The sequence below is a fragment of the Hylobates moloch genome, unplaced genomic scaffold (assembly GCF_009828535.3).
Source record: "Hylobates moloch isolate HMO894 unplaced genomic scaffold, HMol_V3 SCAFFOLD_18, whole genome shotgun sequence".
Classification (NCBI taxonomy): domain Eukaryota; kingdom Metazoa; phylum Chordata; class Mammalia; order Primates; family Hylobatidae; genus Hylobates; species Hylobates moloch.
The window spans coordinates 36,078,287-36,103,620 of record NW_026652293.1 but is presented as its reverse complement, the minus strand read 5'-3'; the positions used below and the strand labels follow the sequence as shown (position 1 = coordinate 36,103,620).

The following is a 25,334-nucleotide window of genomic DNA, read 5'->3' as shown; positions in this document are numbered from 1 at the left end:
GGGCGAATCACGAGGTCAGGAGTTCAAGACCAGCCTGGCCAACATGGTGAAACCCCATCTTTACTAAAAATTAAAAAAATTAGCTGTGCGTGGTGGTGGGCACCTGTAGTCCCAGCTACTCGGGAGGCTAAGGCAGGAGAATCGCTTGAACCCGGGAGGCGGAGGTTGCAGTGAGCAGAGATCATGCTACTGCACTTTAGCCCAGGTGACAGTGCAGTAGCCCAGGCGACTCCATCTCAAAAAAGAAAAAAAAAATCTGTAGCCAGATAACTGTAGCAGTGTTCCCCAGAATGCTGTGTCTTTAAGTTTGTGTTGTAAAGCAGGTTTGACAATTTTTTTTTTTTTTTTTTTGAGATGGAATCTCGCTCTGTCGCCCAGGCTGGAGTGCAGTGGCACGATCTCGGCTCACTGCAAGCTTCACCTCCCGGGTTCACGCCATTCTCCTGCCTCAGCCTCCCGAGTAGCTGGGACTACAGGCGCCTGCCACCACGCCGGGCTAATTGTTTGTATTTATTTATTTATTTTTTTTTTTTTTTGAGACGGAGTCTTGCTCTGTCCCCCAGGCTGGAGTGCAGTGGCGCGATCTCAGCTCGCTGCAAGCTCCGCCTCCCGGGTTCACGCCGTTCTCCTGCCTCAGCCTCCCGAGTAGCTGGGACTACAGGCGCCCGCCAACACGCCCGGCTAATTTTTTGTATTTTTAGTAGAGACGGGGTTTCACCGTGTTAGCCAGGATGGTCTCGATCTCCTGACCTCGTGATCCGCCCACCTCGGCCTCCCAAAGTGCTGGGATTACAGGCTTCAGCCACCGCGCCTGGCCGGTTTGACAATTTTTATCATGTTAGAAGAAGGAATTGTAAAACCCAAGACCTATGTTTGATTATATAGCTTGAGTATCTCTTATCCAAAATGCTTGGGACCAGAAGTATTTTGGATTTCAGATTTTTTGGATTTTAGAATATCTACCTTGTACTTACTGGTTGGGTATCTCTAATCCAGAAAAATGCAAAATCTGAGATGCTTCAATAGGCATTTTCTTTGAGGATCATATTGGCACTCAAAATTTTGGATTTTGGAGCATTTCAGATTTCAGATTTTCCTATTAGGGATACTCGTACTTTCTAACATGATAAGTATTTGGATATTCTGAAATAAAATAATTTGTAGACATATAATTAATTTCAAGTTAAATAGTGCACTAAGAGAGACCAAATGACTTTGCTAGAAGAAGATGGGCAATAAGAAGAAAGAGTGTATCTACTTCACATAAGACTAGGTAACAGGTTTTTGTTTTGTTTTGTTTTTTGATGGAATTTTGTTTTTGCTGCCCAGGCTGGAGTGCAATGGTGCGATCCTGGCTCACTGCAACCTCTGCATCATGGGCTCAAGTGATTCTCCTGCTTCAGCCTCCTGAGTAGCTGGGATTATAGGTGCCTGCCACTATGCCTGGCGAATTTTTTGTATTTTTAGTAGAGACGGGATTTTACTATGTTGGCCAGGCTGGTCTCAAACTCCTGACCTCAGGTGATCTGCCCACCTCGGCCTCCCAAAGTGCTGTGATTACAGGCGTGAGCCACCACGCCCGGTCTAGGTAACAGTTTTCTAAACAGAGTAATACTGGTTGAATTACACAGGAAATACCGCTATTCGGTGGGGTTAAGTTATGAAGAGACATTTGGGTGACACGTGACCTGAAATTTTAGCACACTGCCATCTTCTTACACACTTTATCTAAAGTACACAGCCTGATCAGACTTTGTATCTAGCTGCTGATTCCACTGAAGCTATTGCAACTCCTTTGTTAATGCTCCCAGGTGATCGCATGAATTTCTTCTGGTGCTAAGCATTCATAATTTTCAGTAAGTATTTATTGATCAGCAGCTGTGTGCCAGACACCACAGTAGAGCAACAAAGAGACTAGGTGGGGCCTGGCTCTCCTCATACTCAGAATCCAGTGGTGTTTTCAGCTGGGTTTTTTTTTTTTTTTTTTTTTTTTTACGCCAGGCTGAGTGCAGTGGCACGATCTCGGCTCACTGCAACCTCCACCTCTTGGGTTCAAGCGATTCTCCTGCCTCAGCCTCCCAAGTAGCTGGGACTACAGGCAGTGCCACCATGCCCAGCTAATTTTTGTGTGCTTAGTAGAGACGGGGTTTCGCCATGTTGGCCAGGATAGTCTCCATCTCTTGACCTCGTGATCTGCCCGCCTCGGCCTCCCAAAGTGCTGGGATTGCAGGTGTGAGCCACCACGCCCAGCCAGTTTTCAGCTTTTTTGCTACCCTAGGCAGTGAGGGTTATCTTTAATTTCTTTAATTTAAATCAAAACCCTGATAACTCACTTTTTCTCTTAGTGACTTTTCCTACGTTCTGCACCCTTGCTGTCAATACGAGCTCAGAGTAGCTGACTGAAAAACATGATAAAGCCTTGGATCTCTTCTCTTTGTCATTTGATATAGATTCTGTCCTGCGTTCCTGTCTTCTATGTCCATTTCCAGTGTTTTTCTTCTGATTGATCTGACTGCTGCTTTGGGGTGACGAACAGTTGTACCATAGTATAGTAGACAATGGTGGCTTATTTTATGTGTGTCTCAGAGACTGACTAGATTTCAACATTAAAGAACATTAAGGGGACAGTATGGAAAACATATTTATACACATATTTGACTAGACTCTAGCAAAGCTTGGTTCATGGATCAATAAACAAATTGAGTATACATTTTTTGTGTCTTGATAAGCTAGGCGTCCATCATTCCCAAGAGGGAGTAGCATGCTTCCTGACCCCATAGTCCAGGAGTGCCACACAAATGGTTGCAGAATAGGTAGGGTCTTGGGAGCACCAGTGAAGAGGGAGTGAAAGGTGACAGAGAGGGAAGTAACTGACCCTCTTTTGAAGGTGAGGGAGGCAGGTATTAGGAAGCCTTCCTGGAGAAGCTGACACCCAGAACCATAATTGGAAGGTGGGAATGAAGCACATTTTAGAGGGAGGGAAGATCACATGGAAAAGCTCTAGAGGTATGAAACAACATGGTGTATTCTGGAAACCACAAGTAGTTGGGTAACCCTGGAGCTAAAAATATGAGCAGATGAGGCTGGACAAGTGGACAGGGGCAAAAGTTAAACCTTTCATGAAATTTAGAAACAGGGAGTTGAGTAAGCGTCAAAGTTAATATTAAAAATGAGTTAGGGGAAGTTAAAAGTAAAATTTAAAACTTTGAGTTTAAAAGTGTGAACAACATGTTTTTTAACTCTATTTCCAACATTTAAAAATTAACTGGATTGGCCAGGCGTGGTGGCTCACGCCAGTAATCCCAGCAATTTAGGAGGCTGAGACGGGCAGATCACAAGGTCAGGAGATCGAGATGGTCCTGGCTAACATGGTGAAACCCCATCTCTACTAAAAATACAAAAAATTAGCCAGACGTGGTTGCAGGCGCCTGTAGTTCCAGCTACTCGGGAGACTGAGGCAGGAGAATAGCATGAACCCAGGAGGCCGAGATCGTGCCACTGCATTCCAGCCTGGGCAACTGAGTGAGACTCCGTCTCAAAAATAAAATAAAATAAAATAAAAATTAACTGGATTATTAACCTTTTAAATTTAGATCTACATTCGATGTTAAATTGTGGTTTCTCTGTATTTGGGTGTGTCTTGACTTGTATGTTCAGATGCTCCTAGCCCATTTGCCATTGCTGCTTAATTAGAAGTTGATAAAGTAAGGTACAGGATGAAATACTTCAACTCGTAAGTTTAGTTGCTAGGAGAACCTGCTTCCCTAATTTGTGAAACAGGTAATTCATCCAATTCCTGGGAATTGGATGAATTAAGAAAATTCATTACAAAGCATCATTCAAGGCATTTGAGGGCATACTTTGCTAATTGCTAATTTAATAATAATTATTGTGCACTTACAATGCACAAACCATGATGCTAAGAAGACATTAACATGGTAGAAAAAGCATGGGTTTATGAATCAGACCTGAACATCAGTCTGTAACTTACAAGCTGCTGCGTAGTCTTTTATTTTTATTTATTTATTTTTTTAAGATGAGGTCGTGCTGTGTCACCCAGACTGGAGTGTAGTGGCACCATCATAGCTCACTGCAGCCTCAAACTGGGTTCAAGTGATTGATCCTCCCATCTCAGCTTCCTGAGTAGCTGAGACTACAGATGCAGGCCACCACGCCTGCCAATTCTAAAACTTCTTGTAGAAATGGGATGATTTTGCTATGTTGCCCAGGCTAGTCTTGAACTCCTATCCTCAAGCAATCCTGTCTCAGCCCCTCAGAGTGCTGAGATTACAGTCATGAGCCACTGTGCCAAGTTGTATAGTCTTGAGCAAGCAAAGTTTTCTTTCTTGGATTCTTTTTCTTCATCCATAAAATTAGCATGTTCATGGCATAGGTTTGTGAGGATTGACTAACAAATGTAAAACTCTTAGTGGACTTCTGGAAAATAGGTCATCAAATGGTAGACATTTGATATTATTATTTATTATAATTGATTTTAAGCTGCAATAGAGATACCTTGATACTTATGTAGATGTTAGGACTTAACATTTCAATAATAACTTACTGAGAAACTTTACAAAAAATACTGTCATTCTAATGAATAAGGATCAATATATTCACCCCTCATAAAGCACATTTGGGCAAAGCATAAAATCACCCCTCTTGGCCCGGCGCGATGGCTCACATCTGTAATCGCAGCACTTTTGGAGGACGAGGTGGGGTGGATCACTTGAGGTCAGGAGTTCAAAGACCAGCCTGACCAATATGGTGAAACCCCATCTCTACTAAAAATACAAAAATTAGCCAGGCGTGGTGGTGTGTGCCTGTAATCCCAGCTACTTGGGAGGGCTGAGGCAGGAGAATTGCTTGAACCTGGGAGGCAGAGGTTGCAGTGAGCTGAGACCGTGCCATTGCACTCCAGCCTGGGCAATAAGAGCGAAACTCCGTCTCAAAGAAAAAAAAAATCACCCCTCCTCCGTTAAACCTTGTGTAGTAATGTAAAACCAAACAATATAAAACTCTTGATTGTCCTGTCACCAATAAGAGAACCCAGATTTTGGAGAGATGGACAGGTTGATTAGGGCTAAAGGGAGAATGAGATGTGGAAAACTGCAGAGAATTTAATTTTATCTTTTTCTGTAATACAGGATCACTATAAAACATCCAGGTCATATGGAAAAATGCAACGGAAAGCAACAAATCACCTGAAATTCCACCAGCCAGAAACAGCCAGGGTGAACAGTTGAAAAGCATCATTCTAGATACCTCCCTGTGCACATATGTAGATAGAAATGTGTAAGAAGGCATCAGACTTTATATGCTTTAAAAAAGTATTTAATCTTACTGAATTTTTTTTTTTTTTTTGAGATGGAGTCTCGTTGTGTCGCCCAGGCTGGAGTACAGTGGCACAATCTCGGCTCACTGCAACCTCCACCTCCTGGGTTCAAGCTATTCTCCTGCCTCAGCCTCCCAAGCAGTTGGGATTACAGGCACGCACCACTGTGACTGGCTAATTTTTTACATTTTTGATAGAGACAGGGTTTCACCGTATTGGGCAGGCTGGTCTCAAAACTACTGACCTCAAGTGACCCACCCACTTTGGCCTCCCAAAGTGCTGGAATTCCAGGTGTGAGCCACCGTAACTAGCCTTAATTTTACTCAAATTTAACAATAACAAAACTAAAGTGAACCTGAAGGAGTTATTACTGAGCTTCAGATAAATCTTTGTTCATCACCAAGGATATTAATTCCTGTGAGAGCTCTTCAACATTATGAAAGCCACTAGGAGACTGACATATTTGTTTTCTTTTGTTTAAAATTCACATTTCAAATTTAGACAGGAGGCATTGTCTCCACAGTGAACCCTGAGGGAACTTATACTTCCTTTAACCTCCTCTTACCCTTCGTCTCCCCCAATTTTTGTTGGCTTTTGTCATTAAAAATTTATTACAATTTTCTTCTGCGAATGTAATTCCTCAGTTTTTTTCTTACATTAAAAAAATTTAGATGAATTCTGTGCACTGGTTCTTTTACCCACCTCTACTCATTTTATTTTGATTAATCTCTTGGTTATATCTCTGTGAATATACTAGAAATCATTGCAATGTACATTTCAAGTGAATTAATTGTATGGTATGTGAATTATATCTGAGTAAAGGTGCACTGCTGTTTAACACAACTTTTTCATTCAACACTGGGTTGACTGGATTTTGCTGGATATTTTTTTCATCCCTCCCCCCTCTCCCCTCCCTGCAGAAGAGCTCATAATATGTTTGAGAATGTGTAATTTTTCTACAGTTAGCTAACTGTGATATTTTTGAGTTGTTCTTGTGTCTTTCAAAACATTGCAACCATTGTTACATTTTCTTCTGGCCTGGTTCCCCATTTTATTTTATTTTTATTTGTTAAATATTTCTTCTGGCCTGGTTCCCCAGGCAAGAGTGCAATGGTGCAGTCGTATTAATAGCTTGCTGCACTCTCAAACTCCTGGATCCTCCCGCCTCAGCCTCCCAAGTAGCTAGGACTACAGGTGTGCACTGCCATGCCCAGCTAGTTTTTTATTTTTTGTTCAGACAGGATCTTGTTATGTTGCCCAGGCTGGTCTTCCTGCCTCAGCTCTCCAAAGTACTTGGATTTACAGGCGTGAGCCACTATGCACAGCCCTTTTCCACCTGTTTCAAGGTGATTTTTTTCACCCCGTATAGACTTTCTAAAGAGTTATTTCTTCATACTTGAAGTCAATAGAATAACTGGATGTTGTTTTTATTTATTTATGTATGTCCTATATAGAGTGTATCCTCCTGATCTGCAATTCAGTTCTTTCCTTTCAGGGAAGTTTTCCTGTATTATATCCTTTTTGTCATTTGTTCAGATTTCTATTTCAATGATACTAGTTATACTGGATATTCTATTGACTATTTTTTGTCTTTATACTTTAAATTTTTCTTGCTTCTGTGTTTCCTTCTGCTTTCAGGCACACTCATATCTTTTATTTTGAGGGCAGGAGAGAATGAAACTTTGTTTGTATTCCATAACTGTTTGATTATTTTTCAACCTGTATGTGCCATGCACCTGTGCTGTGGGCCCTTGCACTTACTGTTCCCTCTACCGGCAGTGCCCTGTCTCCAGATATATCTATGTGGATTGCTGGATACAGATCCCTACACAGATAACCCTTCCTCAGAAGGTCTGTCTTGTACCATTCTGTCTACCTACATCACCCTTCTTACATTATTATAATGTGACATTATATATTTATAAGCATATTTGATTTTCCATTCTTCCCCTATCCCTCCACCCCCAGTGCAGGCCCCAGAAATCACAGGTTATGTCCCTTTTGTTGATGGCTATATTGCCAGTACCTATAATAGTGCTTGGCATATAGTAAAGATTTATACGTCCAGTTGTAGACAGGTCATGCCTGCAATCTGTAGCTGAGGCTTCAGAAGGTATACTTGAATTCTGTTACTTTTCTGGGGATAAAAATATGGGCCTATGGTGAAATCATTTACAAATTTCTTTAGTCTTAATTGAGATACAGTGGGACCAGTTTTCCCCTAATTTGTGTATGGGGACTTATATTCAAAGAACAAGCAAGCAGGCCGGACGCGGTGGCTCATGCCTATAATCCCAGCACTCTGGGAGGCCAAAGAGGAGAATCGCTTGAGTCCAGCCTGGTTAACAAAGCCAGACCCCATCTGCCTGTGCGTGTGTGCATGCGCGCACACACACACACACACACACACACACACACAAAACCAATGTCCAGGTGTGGTGATGTTCGCTTGTAGTCCACCTACCTGGGTGGGGGGTGGCTGAGGCAAGAGGAACCCTTAGGCCCTGGAGTTAGAGGTTGCAGTGAGCTATGATCGCATCACTGCCCTCCATCCTGGGTGACAGCGAGACCCTGTCTCAAACAAAACTAAAGAAAAAACCAAGCAGAATTCTTAAACAGAAGAGCCTTTAAGCAAGGGGTATGCAGATGACAGCTCCTTCCTCAATGGAATATGCATTTTGCCTTATGGGAAAAGGGCTCAGTGATTTTAGTATAACTTATTTAAGAACAAGGGTTATAAGGTAACAGTTTTATCTGTGTCTTTATTCAGGAAAAATCATTGCGATGATCCCAGAGGATCTCAGTGAAGCCATTTGGAAATTTCCCCAAGAATTCCTACCTGAAAGGAATTCATCTTTTATTTCCCTAAGCCTCTTTGAAGATGCACACTTGTGGTTTAAAACCAGATTTTCTGGAGTAATTATCTTCTGCTTATCAGTGGATCACCAAGTAGTGATTGTAGCATATCTAGGTTTTTAAAGTCTTTTTCTTTTTCTTTCTTTTCTTTCCTCCTCCCTTCCTCCCTACCTCCCTTCCTGCCTCTATCTTGCCCTGTCACCCAGGCTGGAGTGCAGTGGCACGATCACAGCTCACTGCATCCTCAGTCCCTTGGGTTCAAGAAATCCTCGCACCTCAGCTTTGGGGTATTTTTCTATTAACCTATAAGCTTCCTGAGGGCAGGACCCACTTATTTCAAATCTCTTAAACCCTAGGATCTATAACTAGTGTCCCGGGAAGCTGCCATGAGCAGGAAGTGGGTTCTAGAGCTCTCAGCACAGTGGGGAGTGTGGGGCTCACAGAGTGGTAGGAGGGAGCATGAACTTCAGTTGCCAACATCTGGAGCACAGCTGCTGTTTTTTTTCTTCTACTTTCATTTTAGGTTTAGGGGATACATGTGCAGGTTTGTTACAAGGGTAAATTTCATGTACAGATGATCCTGTCACCAAGGTAGCGTAGTACCCTATAGGTAGCTTTCCAACCTGCACCCTGGTCCTGGTTCAAGCAGTCCCTGTTGTCTGTTGTGCCCATCTTTGTGCCCATGTGTATTCAATGATTAGCTACCCCTTATAAGTGAGAACACATGGTATTTGGTTTTCTGGTCCTGTGTTAGTTCTCTTAGGCCAATGGCCTCCAGCTGCATCCATGTTGCTACAAAGGACATGATCTCATTCTTATTATGGCTGCATAGTATTCCATGGTATATGGAATATATACCACATTTCTTTATCCAGTCCACCACTGATGGGCATCTTGGTTGATTCCATGTTTTTGCTATGGTGAATAGTACTGTGATGAACATACAAGTACATGTGTCTTTTTGGTAGAACAATTCATTTTCCTTTGGGTATATACCCAATAATAGTTTTGCTGGTAGTCCTAAGTTCTTTGGGAAATCTCCACACTGCTTTCCACAGTGGCTGCACTAATTTACATTCCCACTAGTGGTGTGTAAGTGTTCCTGTTTCTCTGCAACCTTGCTGGCATTTGTTGTTTTTTGACTTTTTCATAGTAGGACAGCTGCTGCTTCTTTTCACCATCTTTTAATAATAACTGGATGACATGGAATATGGAGGTCTTTGATACATGTACAAATAAACATTGTGTAAACAGATAAGGAAAGTATAAGATAGGAGAGAGAAAAGGCCTTTATGAAGCAGGTTTTGGTGGTAATTAATTTGCTACTAAGGCTTCCAGTTGGTGGTGTGAATGATTTGAACTCCTGGGCTAGGGAAGGCTGTGGAAGAATAACCAACCACCTGCTTTCAACTTTAAGCTAATCATTCAGTGATTGTCATGAACAATGGCTTGCATTTGTAACTTGGTTCTTACTTATTCAACAACTGGGAAGAGATGGGCAGTCCGAAGCAACTATGTTAGCTGCAGATCTTAATGGAGGTAGGAAGGGGGCTGATGTCGCACAGCCTTTTCACAAGCTGCCAACCCCAGGTGGATGTTGAAAGTTGCCCTTCCGAACTGCCCTTTCATTTCCAGCAGGCGGAGGGCTTGCTTTGCTGCCTGGGAACGTGGTGGTGGACTCTGGCTCTGCACCCTTCCTGCAAGTGAATGCGCTCCAAATTAGAAAAACAGAAGTGTCCTACTTTCTATTTCCCAGCACTGCCTCAGCTTGTTGCTGCGGCACCTCCTGCTTCAGCTGCCCTTTCTTGGGCTGTTGGCATGGCTGGGAGGAGCAGGTGCCAAGGCCCAGTGGCCAGCACCGCTGGGAACACAATACCAGTCAGGAATTTAATGATATCTCACTGCACTTAATAAGTATTTTGGGGGGGGGTCTTAAAAAAAACAACCCGTAGATGTCATAATTAGTGATATAATAAGACAGATTCTGGAAGAAATTTAAAAATATAAAATTTCAGCTTTCAATCTGGATTGGCTGTTTGAATGAAAAGAGTGAGCAGCTTTTCTAGGCTTGGTTAGAGGATGAGGGATAGGGATAGTCTGGTGTGGAAGCATGATAAAGCATGCGGTGGAACAGACCCTCTGAGGAGCTAAAGGGAGGAAAGCAAGCAGTCCATGCTTAAACATGATCTTTATTTTACGTTAGGTCTTGGCGTTTCTACTTCTTCAACAATTAATGGAATATATTCACATTTGGAATAGGCTAATTAAGGAACCTAGAATAACACTAGTCAGTCATTTAGAAAGCCTTTCTTGGAGTGTTACTTTTAGTAAATGTAAAAGCGTACTTCAACTTGTAATTCTCTCTAAATGGAAAAATTATAAATGCTGCCACCTGTTGACAAAATTTGAGTGTGCATTCTACTCCACTTGGTCAGTGATCCCTGCCCACAGGGGATCTTACTGGCTGGATAATGACCCTCAGCTAAAAATGCTTTAAAATGTGCTGGTCTGACTGTACCTTATCTGACATTCTGTTCTTAGCAGCTGATTGGTGTGAGAAGTACACCTGAATTGCCTTGATTTGTTTAGCCCAACTTGAGACACGGATGTAGATCAATTTAAAGAATGCTGAAGCTCCCGTGCTACCTTATAGAATCCATCATTTAAGACACCATTTCATATTGTATGCCCTGAAGCCTTAAAGTGGATCTGTGGCTGAAAAGTATGTTTTTCTTTTTTTTTTGAGATAGAGTCTTGCTCTGTCACCCAGGCTGGAGTGCAGTGGCATGAACATGGCTCACTGCAGCCTTGGCCTCCTGGACTCCTGCCTCAGCCTCCTGAGTAGCTGGGACTAAAGGCATACACCACCATGCCTGGCTAATTTTAAATTATTTTGTAGAGACAGGATCTCATTTTGTTGCCCAGGCTGGTCTCAAAATCCTGGGCTCAAGTGAAATCCTCCCAAAATGCTGGGACTGTAGGTGTTAGCCATTCTTCTCGGCTGAGTATCCATATTTGAAAAGTCTAGTAGACGAATAAATACTACTACTCACTTGGTAGAGCCCTTGCCCTTATGTCTAACCAGAGTGAGAGAGAGCCCCTCTTCAGGACCTGTGACACAGCACCCCAAACTTTGGAGGCAGCCTTAGCCTATCCCCAGGGCCTCTGTGGCCACTGCTGGGTCTAGGACACCACACTTGCCCTGAAAATGGCACTCTTTGAGGCCAGTCACTTCCAACTCTGCCTTTCATTTCTGCGAGGAAGGTAAGCCATCCTGTTCTCCTTTCTTTTATATCCGCTTCGGTTTCTTTATTATTGATTCCCCTCCTCACCGTACCCTCTGGAATCCTTTTTCCTTGTTTCCCCCACCCTCCTCGCCACATACACATGCTATTTGCAGAAGTCTCCACTTTTCTGTATTAAAGAAAACCTAGATTTCCCCTTAGGATGCTACTTTGTCTTTTCTGTTACTGAGGACCTTCTCCTATGTGAAAATCTCATGTTGGGTGATGGTGGTGGTGGTATTATTATTCTGTCTCCTAGTGTGTCTTTCATCCTTTTCTAAAAGCTCAAATCTATCTTTATCCTTCATATCTTTCTTCTTCTCAAACATGCTGTTTGTCTTTTTACCTCCAGTCCCACATTGCCTTCATTTTTTCCCGGTACTGCCGGCCCCCTGCCATGCAGTTTATCCTGAGCCAGCCACTATTCTGGAATTTACATATAGAAATTTGCTTATTTCTCACAATGACTTTATGAATTAGGTATTATTATTTTCATAGGCACAGAGAGGTTAAGTAACCAGGGTCACAAGTAAGTGGCTTAGCTGGACCTCAAACACAGGCAGCTTACCTCTGGATCTATATTCTTTTTTTTTTTTTTTTTTTTTTTTGAGACGGAGTCTTGCTCTGTCGCCCAGGCTGGAGTGCAGTGGCGCAATCTCGGCTCACTGCAAGCTCCGCCTCCCGGGTTCACGCCATTCTCCTGCCTCAGCCTCTCCGAGCAGCTGGGACTACAGGCACCCGCCACCACGCCCGGCTAATTTTTTGTATTTTTAGTAGAGACGGGGTTTCACTGTGGTCTCGATTTCCTGACCTCGTGATCCTCCCGCTTCGGCCTCCCAAAGTGCTGGGATTACAAGCGTGAGCCACCGTGCCTGGCCTTGGATCTATATTCTTAACTGCGAATCAACTTTTCCTTAGTCATGTGTTTCAGGTCATGTGCAAAGATGCTTATTGCAGTATGACTGGAAACAACTTGGATGTCCATCATTAGGGGATTGGTTAAATTATGCTGTATCCAAACCATGCTGTACTCTGCAGTTATTAAAGAGAATGATTCCCAGCACTTTGGGAAGCTGAGGCCACAGGACTGCTTGAGGCCAGCAGTTCAAGACCAGCCTAGGGAACAAACCAAGACCCTGTCTCTGCAGAAGAGAATGAGACAGTAATAGGTAATATGCAGAAAAAAATCTCCAAAGAGAAAAAGCAAGGTGCAGAACATTTGTTGTGTGTATGTGGGGAGAAAATCTGGTCTGTGTGTGTGTAGCACTGGATCAGGCGGTTCCTGAAGCCATACAAGATTTAGATTTCTCAAGTCGCTTTGTAAGCTGCCTGTCAGAGACATCAGGATCAGGCATTTCTCCCTGTCTGAGAATTTGCTTCTCACAGACTGCAGTTTTCTGTTCAGGAGGAAGACAGCATGGTGTGGTACATGGCGTGTGATTGTAGAGACAAATAGCACTTGATTTAAATCCAGATTCGTCACTTATCATGTGATCTTGAGCAAGTCACTTCACTTTTCCCAGCCTTGGTTTTTACAGTTTTAAAATGGGGATAAGGCCTACCTGACAGAATTATTGTGACTTTTGAGATAATATTTACTCATTCAACAAATATTTTTATTCGGCACTTACCGTGTGCAAACCACGCTTACAGCACTAAAGTTATAGCAGTAAACAAGAACTTAAAATGTTCTACTCTAGTTTACTTCTGGTAGGAATAGAAACACTTAAAAAATAAGGTAAATCATATATGGCAAATGGTGATGAATATTCTGAAGGAAAACAAAAAGAAAATAAAGAGTGAATAGGAGTGTTGGCGTGTGGTAGAGGTGCAGTTTAACAGGACAGTTAGAGAAGTCTTAACAAGGCACCACTGGAGCCAAGATTTGGAGGAGCTGAGGATACACATGGGTATCTGGAGCAAAAGCGGAGGGAATATGAACTGTGAATGTCCAAGGTGGGCACATGCTTGCCTGCTTGAGAGCTGCAAGGATGCCGGTATGGCTGGCACGGAGACATGGACAGAGAAATGAGGTGAGAGAGGTGGCAGGGCAGGGACCTAGATGGGTAGGCCTTTGCAAGCCTGTACAATTTTGGCTTTTCCTCTGCATGTAATATATCTGGCACATAAGGGATGCTCTACAAATGGTAACTGTGATATGAGGATGCCACCATGATGCTCTGCTTTTTAGGTAGGTAGAAGAAAGACAGATAGGGTAACATTTTAGGATTCTTTTTTTTGAGACAGGGTTTCCCTGTGTCTCCCAGGCTGGAAATGCAGTGGCACGATCTCAGTGCACTGCGACCTCTGCCTCCTGGGCTCAAGTGATCTTCCCACCTTAGCCTCCCAAAGTGCTGGGATGAGCCACTGTGCCCCGCCTAGGATCCACCCATGCTCCCCCCGCCACTTTTTTTTCTTTTTGAGACAGGATTTTGGTCTGTCACCTAGGCTGTAGTGCAGTGGCATGATCACAGCTCACTGCAGCCTCAACCTGCTGGGCTTAAGCAATCCTTCTACCTCAGCCTCCCAAGTAGCTGCGACTACAGACGGGCACCACCACGCCCACCTAATTTTTGTACTTTTTATAGAGATGAGGTCTCACTATGTTGCCCAGGCTGGAGTATTCTTTTTAACAATTACTTTTTATATGCCTGATACAGCAGCATCGTTGGATAGAAAGAGAGAGCACTTTAGCAGAAATCTAAGGACCTGATGTCATATGCATTGTGCTGTTGGCTTTTGTTGAATCCAAGCTTCATTAAACTAAGGCTAATAACTTCTCTGTCCACCTCATAGGGTTAATGAGAAGAATAAGAGATAAGTACATTTATAGAAATGCTTTGTGAACAGTTTAGTATATGTGAAGCATAAAGGCTATGTTTGCTAAGTTGCAGACTTGGAAGCCATGTAGTCCAGCTCCTTCCAAGGCACAGCTGTCTTGTCTTTGTGAATGCTTCTAGAAAAGGGCACTCACTACGAAAAATACCACAAAGCTGCCACTTTTCTTGATTTGGATCCTTAGTTACAGTTAACACAGCCTGCACGTGCACTAGTTCCTTGGAAGTTATGCCATGTTGCTGCCTCAAGGTACACTTGTACTATCAACAGCTTAAGAGTGAGTCTTTGTGTTGAATTTATCCATCTGTAACCCAAATGAAACCTCACCGTGATAAGGTATTGAACCAGATCAGGAAAGTAGATTAAGGAGCTTTACTATTGAAGAGTCAGGTAGGTGATGAAAGGGGCAAACTGAAAACCAAGGGAAGGAGGCTTATGCAAGTAGTGGCTGTGTCGTGCCCAGGTTCTGTGCTGTGCTAGGGTTGAGCTCCCTGTGACTAATGACTACCTGTGCTGAGCTGTAACTGCCACAGAAAGCACCAGGGACTCCCCAAGCTCTTAGAAAAAACCCAGAAAAGGAATTAAATGTGGGAAATTAAATGTGGGTGGATGAGGGCCTTTCTTTCCTGCTGCTGCGTTTTTATTGAATTGGGAAATGAGCTGAGCTCCTAGGTGAGCTCTACCAAGAGCAGCAGCGACAGTTTATTAATCAGCACACTCTCCGTGTGCCCAGCACTTTGCATCTTATACATTTGACAGGGATTGTCACTTTTAATCCTCAAACCTTCCTGTGCAGTAGGCATTACCCTTTGTCATGGGCTGAGTTGTGGGTGTGTCCTCTGACCCCAAATTCCTGTGTTGAAGCCCTAACTGCCCCCCAGTACCTCAGATTGTGACTATATTTAGAGAGAAGGTCTGTAAAGAGGTGATTAAGTTAAAATGAGGTCACTAGGGTGGGCCCCAATCCAATCTGACTGGTGTCCTTATAAGAAAAGGACATTTGGACATGGATACATAGAGTGAAGACCATGTGAAGGCAGCAGGAGAGATGGCCATCTATGAATCAATTAGAGGCCTCTGAAAGAACAAACCCTGCTGATACCTTGGTCTTGGACTTGTAGCCTCCCGGATTGTTTAAGCTACCCAGTCTGTGGCAGCCCTAGCAAACTAATGTGCCCTTGTTGTTGTTGTTGTTTTTTTGTTGTTTGTTTGTTTTGAGATGGAGTCTCTCTCTGTTGCCCAGGCTGGAGTGTAGTGGCACGATCTCAGCTCACTACAACCTCCACCTCCCGGGTTCAAGTGATTCTTCTGCCTCAGCCTCCTGAGTAGCTGGGACTACAGGCGTGGGCCACCATGCCTGGCTTACTTTTGTATTTTTAGTAGAGATGGGGTTTTGCCATGTTGGCCAGGCTGGTCTTGAACTCCTGACCTCAAGTGATCCACCCGTCTTGGCCTCCCAGAGTGCTAGGATTACAGGCGTGAGCCACTGTGCCCAGCCCCTTGTTTCATATCTGATGAAACTAAGTATCTGAGAGTATATGAAACTTGCCAAAGTTCTCACAGTTACGGCTAAAGTCTCGGGATTAAATCCAGATGTGTCTGATTCCAGGTAGAGCTAAATCTAGGGATTAAATCCAGGTGTGTCTGATTCCAGGTAGAGCTAAAGCTAGGGATTAAATCCAGGTGTGTCTGATTCCAGGTAGAGATAAATCTAGGGATTAAATCCAGGTGTGTCTGTTTCCAAAGCGTGTGCTTATACCTAATGTGTTACTGAGTCCTCAGCGTGTCTACCTTAAGGCTGTTTCTCCTCACTTTTGAAATAGTGAGTGGCACCCAGATCTTTGACTTATGTCTGGTCCATTGGTCTTACTAATATACCATGTTTGCCTCCCCTGTCACCACTTTCCTTAGAGGTAAGATACTGGACAAGTACATGAGCACCTCTGGAGAAGAATGTCACAAACAGGTGACTAAGTTAGGGACTTTGTAAACCTGGAAAGATTTGCACGTGTTTGGGACTTTCCTTCCCAGCTCTCTTCTGATGAAGTGAGATAGAGGCGACTTGTTCTTCAAAGTGGTTTGTTACCTGCTTAGAAGTAGAGTTAAGCCTGACAGAAAAATGGGGCAGATGAGTGTTTAGTATCATACTTGCACTGTTGCTGTCACTGAGAAGTTTGGTGGTTTGTCATGAATCAGGGTAAATATTAGAAATACCCAAGTCCTGCTCTCACTCCTAGATGTTCTCCTCTAGGAAGTCTGAGACAGGATCTGAGCATCCATCATCATTGATTTTTTTTCTTTTCTTTTCTTCTTTTTTTTTTTTTTGGTTTGAGGTGGAGTCTTGCTCTGTCACCAGGCTGGAGTGCAGTGGCACCATTTCAGCTCACTGCAACCTCCGCCTCCCGGGTTTCATTGATTCTCCTGCCTTAGCCTCCTGATTAGCTGGGATTACAGGCGCCGGCCACCACACCCGGCTAATTTTTATATTTTTAGTAGAGACAGGGTTTCACCAAGTTGGCCAGGATGGTCTTGATCTCTTGATCTCAGGTCACCACCCGCCTCGGCCTCCCAAAGTGCTGGGATTACAGGCATGAGCCACCACGTCCGACCCTGATTTTTTCTTTTGAGTCTTCCTTGGTGACTTTGATGTGCTCATCAAATGGAGAACCCTTGAAGTTGCGGAATGGTTTATTTCTATAGTTGTTCCTTCTAAACCAGCTTCAGGTACCTGTTGCTTGTAGTCTAAACCACTGGAATTAATTATAATCTGTGGTCATTAGCAGGTCTGAATGTGAGAGTCCAGTAGGTAGCAGGTGCTATCCAACATGTTTTTGAAATTTGTCTTGCCGAGTTCAGCCTATTATGTACACTTTGCATTTTACTCCTCCAGAGGGCTCTAGAGCTCAGCTGAGCAGACTGGCTTGTTACCCTCATTAGACAAAGAAACTAGCCAATAAGATTTGAGCTTTTATTTGTTGGAGGAACTAATGTTATATTATCTTTTAGAGCTTCCTGTTCTTTTCTTTTCTAGTGCTTCCCCCGCTCCCAGCTCTCAACCTCTATCCGAAGGATATAAAGACTGTTTTCTTGTCAAGGTCACAGTTAGTGATGCTAGAACACAAGGCAGAGACTGTGGCTGAGATTTCAGGTCTTTAGAAGAGGGATCTCTAAAATTCTTTGTTCACATTTATCAGTGAGAAGGTTGAATTTACATCTTCAATATAGGGATAATTATGTATAAGTTATTTATTTACCCATGCAATTTCACTAATGTGATTGTGATACTTTTTTTTTTTAAAGACAGTCTTACTCTGTCACCCAGGCTGGAGTGCAGTGGTACAATCTCAGCTCGCTGTAACCTCTGCCTCCCAGGTTCAAGCAATTCTCGTACCTGAGCCTCCCTAGTGGCTGGGATTACAGGCATGCGCCACCAGGCCCAGCTAATTTTTGTATATTTAGTAGACATGAAGTTTTGCCAGGCTGGTCTCGAACTCCTGGCCTCACCAGCCTGGGCTTCCCAAAGTGCTGGGATTACAGGCATGAGCCATCATGCCCAGCCACTAATATGACATTCTTTTAAAAGAATGAGCCAAGCCCTCCCTGCCTCCCCCTTCCCCAAAGTTCAAATATTTTCTCTCTGTACTTCAATGAAGATAACTTTGGAAGCCACTGCTTTAAAAAATGCTTTTCATTGATGTGGCAGAGGTTTGCGGGGAAAGAGTTTATAGATGATCTTGAGGTTGTTTGGGCTGTAGGTACCTTTCTTTTTTTTTCTTTTTCCTTTCTGTCTCTTTCTCTCTGTCTCTCTGTCCTCCTTTTCTTTTTTTTATTTTTCTTTTCTTTTTTGAGACAGGAGCTCACTATCTCACTCTGTCACCCTGGCTGGAGTGCAGTAGTGTGATTGTAGCTTACTGCAGCCTTGAACTCCTTGGGCTCAAATGATCCTCCCACCTCAGCATGCATCACCAGTAAAAGCTAATTTTTTAGTTTTTATTTTTGGTAGATATGGGTTCTCTCTACATTGCCCAGGCTGGCCTGGAATTCCTGGCCTCAAGTGATACCACTGCCTCAGCCTCCAAAAGTGTTGAGATTACAGGCATGAGCGACTATGCCTGGCCTTGCAGGCAACTTTTTATTCCAATTGTCATCTTGACATTTTAGTGAAGAGTGAGTTGTCCAGGGAAAGACAGAACCTGACAGTCATTGAGAGGGGACTTTATGTGGATGGCTCACAGGCAGTAAGGAAGGCTTTGGAGGGAGCATTGGAGAGTTTGCAAGCAATAGGTATCTGAAGCAGTAGCATGGGTGGACTTTGTCACATTCAACTCAGTGAGCACTCAGAAATCAGCTTGGCATTCATACAGACTTGGGGGTTTCAATGCAGTGCTGCACATTCATGTTTGAGCCACCAACTTCCTGCAGTAAGGAAAGGAATTCTTTGAATTGTAAGTGCTACAGGGCCATGAATACCCATTTTTAAGTTGTCATCTTGATACTTCCATTTTGAAAGGGTAGAGATGGCTGGTATCCTTATCTGAATGGATTTAAAGTTTCTCTTCTGGATGTTGCATCTTTTATTATGCTTTCGGCTCTTCATCCACCTGGTTCTTAACTAGGATATAAAGACATTTTTTAAAAAGCGATATTAGATCCAGCAAGATTTTTGTCAGAGCGGATAAACTGGAGTGATTTATTTAGGAAAAAGTTACCACTATGTAGCCCCACCAGAGCCAAACCTAGAGTTACATTTAAACAGGTCAATCTCTGAAGAAAAGTGTAATTTGAGGTCATATGACCTAACTCCTGAGGTCACCCAGAGCTTATACTTTAATCAGAAAAGGAAGAGATGCCCATGAGTCGAAATTTTAATTTTGTTATTTCCACACATTTAGAAAAGTAGGAAGAATAAGTTTTGCATTATCCCAATAGATTTAAAAACTCTAGTTCCTTTTAAAATCTTTAAATAGACTTAAAACAATTTAAAATTTTTTCCAGCTTTATCACGGTATACTTGACAAGTAGGTGTATATATTTAAGGTGTACAGTGTGATGCTCTGATACATACAGTGTGAAATGATTACCACAGTCAGGTTTGATAATTAACATATCCATCACCTCACATAGGTATGATTTCTTATGTGTGTGGCGAGAATCCTGAAAATCAACTCTGAGCACATTTCAAGTGCACAATACAGTATTTATGATAGTCACCATGCTGTTAATCAGATTGCCTACCTTGGTTAAAGTGCAGACTCAGGTGAAGGTCTGGATGGAGGATCATACTTTAATTGATTTAGACTCTAAAACAAATATATATAGTTATTTTTGCTAACCTAAGAACCTACTCATAAATAGCTAGTGTTAAAAGGATGTAAGATATAATGCTTTCCCTTCACTTCTTTAACAGAAGTGGAAATGGAGGTGATGTAACTTGCCTGAGATCACACAGGTAGTTAAGAGCAGAGAAAGGACTAGAGCCAGGACTGTTAGTTTAGCGCATTTTAAATTTTTATCATGTGATTCCTTAATCTTTGAGTCTTCCAAATGCAGAAGCTAGGTTTTAGAATAGCATATTTTATTTTAATATTACGTTTATGGAGGTAGATATTTTTGGTTAAAGCTCTTTTTTAAAAAATAATTTCAACTTTTAGATTCAGAGGATACATGTGCAGGTTTGTGACATGGGTTTATTATGTGATGCTAAGGTTTGGATGCAAATGATCCCATCACCCAGATAGTGTAAAGCTCCTTTTAGAATGGTATATGCAGATTTAATTTTGTCACTGAAAATGTTTCAAGAACTAATTGGAATTGGGCAATGTCTTGCATTTGACTTGCTTTGTTTTTGGCATTTAGGTTTTCCTAGGACACTAGGACAAGCCGAAGCCCTGGACAAAATCTGTGAAGTGGATCTAGTGATCAGTTTGAATATTCCATTTGAAACACTTAAAGATCGTCTCAGCCGCCGTTGGATTCACCCTCCTAGTGGAAGGGTATATAACCTGGACTTCAATCCACCTCATGTACATGTAAGCATATACAAAGTGCTTTCACAACCTGACAAGAAAAAGACAAACAATTTCCATTGAAAAGTGGAGAAAAAGATATGAGTAGACCATTCAAAAAAGAACAAATCTACATGACCAAAAAACATTTTTTAAATGTTCAAATGTAGTTGTCAGGGAAGGGACATTTAAGTATTTAAATAGGATATCACTTTGGATCCATTGGACTGGCAAAATCAAAATATAAAAATTTTAATTTCATATTTATTACTGATAAATTTATGTATACAATGTATATAATTATATATTTTATTTAAAAAATAAAACTAAAAGTATTGCTGGTGGGATCTGGGGAAAATAATACTCCCTTTTTTTGTTAGCTAAAGTATTACTAGCCTCTTTTTAAAGCAATGCAACAATGTACATTAAGAATTTTAAGTAAATATTTAATTCAGGCTACTTTTAAGAGAATAGCTGTGGAAATGGAAGCATTAGCAGGTTAGGTCATGTATACGTTGATGCTTGTTTCAATGTTGCTGTAGTGGGCAAAAAACAAAACCAAAAAATCTCAAAAAAGCAAATGAATGTTCATCTATAGTGGAATGGTTAAATAAATTGGAGAATATTTACACCATCTTGGAATATAATATAGTCAGTAAAAAGAATGAATTAGCACTACTTAAAAATTAATATACTTGATTTTTAGATAAGCTTTAGGTTTACATAAAAATTAAATGGAAAATCCCCTCCCTCACCCTAGCTTCTCCATTATTAGCATTTTGCATTAGTGTGGTACATTTGTTACAGTTAATAAACTAATATAGCAGAGTTATTAACTAAAATTCATAGTTTGCATTGGCGTTTTCATTTTTTCTTTTATAGTCTATGGATTTTGACAAATGTACAATGACATGACATTTTTCCATTATTACCGCATTATACAGAATAGTTTCATGGTCTTATAATATTTCCTGTGCTCTACCTATTAATTCCTCCCTGATTTTCCCCAAACTTCTGAAAACTACAGATCTTTTTACTGTCCTTATAATTTTGCCTTCTATAGAATGTCATATCGTTGGAATCATATGATATGTCTGCTTGTCAGACTTGGCTCCTTTCACTTAGTGATATGCACTACACATTCTGTTTTTTGGAGGCTTGGTAGCTCATTTATTTTTGTAAGTGAATAGTGTTCCATTGTATGGATGTACCACAGTTTATTCGTTTTGAAGAACATCTTGGTTCCATGTCTTGGCATTTATGAATAAAGCTGCTCCAAATATTCATGTGCAGAGTTTTGTGCAAATGTAAGTTTTCAACTATTTTGGGTAAAGACCAAGGAATGTAATTGCTGGATTGTAAGTGTATATTTTAGCTTTGTGAGTAACTGGCAAATTGTCTTCCAAACTGGTTATTTGATTTTGCATTTCCACCAGCAATAAATGTTTCTATTTCTCCACATCATCACCAGTATTTAGTGTAGTAAGTGTTTTAGATCTCAGCCATTCTACTAGGTGAGCATTATAGTTTTTTGACATGGAGAAATCTTCTGAAAATGCTTTTCTTTTTTCTTTTCTTTTTGAGATGGAGTCTCGCTCCATCACCCAGGCTGGAGTGCAGTGGCGTGATCTCGGCTCACTGCAACCTCCACCTCCCGTGTTCAAGTGATTTTTCTGCCTCAGCCTCCTGAGTAGCTGGGATTACAGGCATATGCCACCATACCTGGCTAGTTTTTGTATTTTTAGTACAGACAGGGTTTCACTATGCTAGCCAGGCTGGTCTCGAACCCCTGACCTCAAGTGATCCACCTGCCTCGGCCTCCCAAAATGCTGGGATGACAGGTATGAGCCACTGCGCACGGCCCTGAAAGTATTTTTCAGTGAGAAGTGCAAACAGCAGAATGATCCTGTTTTTGTAAAACAGGGACTACACCTCTTTATGTGTATCTGTTTGTGTGTGTGAGTGTGTGATCTCCAGCTTTATAAGATCAGGGAGAAAGTCATGAAGGCTGTATCCTGGGCTGCAACTGGATGAGGGAAAGGAATCATAGTTGATGTGCAGAGTGGGTAGTTAAGTGACTAGGGAAGGCTAAAGGAATAAAAAGATTACCCTTAAAAAGTTCAAAGCATAACATTGATACAGTTACCTAAAATTAGACATGTGTAAAGGTATATGTGTAAAGATATTTTAACAAATTTTCTTAAGGAATTATTGTTTTTTTTGATAAAGACAGACTATCTGATAAAGACAGATTGAGCTGTCTTCATCATATAATAATGAACTCCAGTTTTGGGTGGTAGATAGTATTACTTGTTATTCAAATGTGGAATACATCCCTAACTAGGTTAGTCTTTATGGAAACATTACACTTGGATATAGATGGAGTCAGTAATTACTATAGAAAATGTCTTCAAGGGGCTAAGAATGGCTTCCCAACTCCTGGGTGCCATTGTGTCAGTAAAGTCCCAATGAGACCGTTTCACTTGAGTTAAGCACTCCTTTTGAAGTCTTCTTTTAACAATGTAAAAGCAGGCCAGGCCTGTTGGCCTGGGAGGTCAAGGCTGTAGTGAGGTGTGATTGTGCCATTGCACTTCAGCCTGGGTGACAGAGTAAGACCTGGCTGGCCTCCCTACCACCTCCAAAAAATGTAAAAATTCTGTAATTCTTTTATTAGATCCCTTCCTGATAGCTATCTCAGGAAGCTACGATGGGGGAAAAATGGGTGGTAAAATGGGGGAAAAAATGGGGAGTAAAAAAACTCCTTTTTTACTCTGACAATATAGATGGGAGTTCTGACAATACAGATGGGAACGCTGACGTCCAACACAGACGCTTTACATTTTGCATTTGTCCAGACCTGCTGACGCAGAGATTCTTTTTTTTTTTTTGAGACGGAGTCTCGCTCTGTGGCCCAGGCTGGAGTGCAGTGGCGCAATCTCGGCTCACTGCAGGCTCCGCCTCCCGGGTTCACGCCATTCTCCTGCCTCAGCCTCTCCGAGTAGCTGGGACTACAGGCGCCCGCCACCACGCCCGGCTAATTTTTTTTTTTTTTTTTTGTATTTTTAGTAGAGACGGGGTTTCACCGTGGTCTCGATCTCCTGACCTCGTGATCCGCCTGCCTCGGCCTCCCAATGTGCTGGGATTACAAGCGTGAGCCACCGCGCCCGGCCCAGAGATTCTTATAACATTTGAAAAGCCTTACCTCTGAGTTGCTTTTCAAAGCCTGGGTTTCCCTCAAAGAACATCTGCAATTACCATGTTGCTTTTGAAGACCATAGTGAAAGTGCTAACCTAGACCAACTCTACCAGCTGTGGTGAAGTGGCTGTGTTGTCTGGGATATATACCCTGAGGTTTGTCATCTCGTGCCAGGAAAATTTAGGACACGGATGCAAGGAGTTTAGGAGCAGAGGTTTAATAGGCAGAGGAGAAGAGAAAGAGAAAACAGCTCTCTCTATAGAGATAGAGCGGGCTCCAAGTGGAAAAGACCAGCTGGTGGTTGATGCCCTGGATTTTATAGTCCAGGGTGAGGAGATGGTGTCTGATTTACATAGGGGTCAGACTGTTTGGATCAGGCATGACGTTTACATAGTGCTGGAGAAAGGCTGGTGGCCCCACCCTAACCTTATTATGCAAATGAACTCTCCCTGCCCTGCTCCTCCTTGTACACGTGGCTGACAAAGAGAAGGGAAGATGGAGCCGCCATCTTGAACATGTGTAGTCCCTACTTCCTGCCAACATTCCCCCGTGCAAGCTCCCAGCTTGCTTGTCTATGTCTGCAGCTCGACTTTACAGGCTGCTCTTTGTTAGAAAATGATTTGGGGCTGCTTTTCATTAAAGAGAAAAGCCTTACTGAGGACTCCCATCGTAAGGGGATGGGAGAAATCACTGCCTAAGTGATTTCTTCTTAACTCCTATGTCAGTGGTGGCTGGATTCCCTGGGAAGGAGGGATGCTGTTGCTCTAGCATCATTCTGCTTTCTGGAAATAGGGTTGTATTTGCTGATGCTCTGAAATTCTGAAAATGACTTTCTGAGCCTTTGAGCCTTGTGGCTGTAAGTAAAATAAAGAAGGTGGCAACAGAGGCAATATATAGCCTTCTCCCATCCCCATCTCTCTTGTCATGTTGGGTTAACAACCGTGGAATACACATGTGATAATTGCATGGCTCACTCATAAATCATAAGAATAAGTCATATACCTGAGGCCCTGAGCTGTAATGGAATTTTAGTGCGTTTCAAATTTATAGCCAGTTTCTGATTATCCAGTTGAGTTGCCTGTGCCTTTCAGTTCTGTTCTGGCCTACCTTTTGACAGATTTATTTCTTGTGACTATCTCCCCTGGTGAGTAATAGTCATGGACGTGGGAGGCAAAATTCAAAACGTGTCCATTTTGCTATTTGTAAGGAGGTATGATTCCTGGAGAGATTAAAACAAATTGAAAATCAAGATTTTTTTTTTTTTCTAATTATAATTTTTCAGTTCTCAGAATGTTTGTCCCTGATTGTCATGGGTAATTTATTCCTATTTTAATACACCTTTAAATATGTCATTTTTTAAATACTCTAATTCATGCCTTCTATTTCTCTTTTCCTTAATATTAGTGGTTAAGAGTTTCACTAAATGTTATTTTTTATTTTTTATTATTTTTATTAAAAAAATTTTTTTTGAGACAGTGTCTCGCTCTGTCACCCAGGCTGGAGTGCAGTGACATGATTTCACTGCAACCTCCGCCCCTGGGTTCAAGTGATTCTCCTGCCTCAGACTCTCGAGTAGCTGAGAATACAGGCACCTGCCACCACTCCCGGCTAATTTTTGTATTTTTAGTAGAGATGGGGTTTCGCCCTGTTGGCCAGGCTGGTCTCAAACTCCTGACCTTAAGTGATCTGCCCACCTTGGCCTCCCAAAGTGCTGAGATTATAGTCGTGAGCCACTGCGCCCCAACCAACTGATAAATGTTATTACATATGATGAGAGTGGGGGGTTCTTGCCTTTTTCCCCAAACTTATAGTAAGTGTAT

General features: G+C 42.1%; 1 protein-coding gene across 4 annotated transcripts in view; it reads left to right on the top strand.

Annotated features, from left to right (window-relative positions):
- The window catches only part of AK4 (adenylate kinase 4), an 84,999-nt gene that overhangs the window by 51,062 nt on the left and 8,603 nt on the right, over nucleotides 1-25,334 (top strand). For all 4 annotated transcript variants that reach the window (XM_032136612.2, XM_032136615.2, XM_032136613.2 and 1 more), the window contains one exon: nucleotides 20,170-20,342. In XM_032136612.2, coding sequence (XP_031992503.1) covers nucleotides 20,170-20,342 — 173 coding nt within the window. The remainder of the gene's footprint in view (nucleotides 1-20,169; nucleotides 20,343-25,334) is intronic.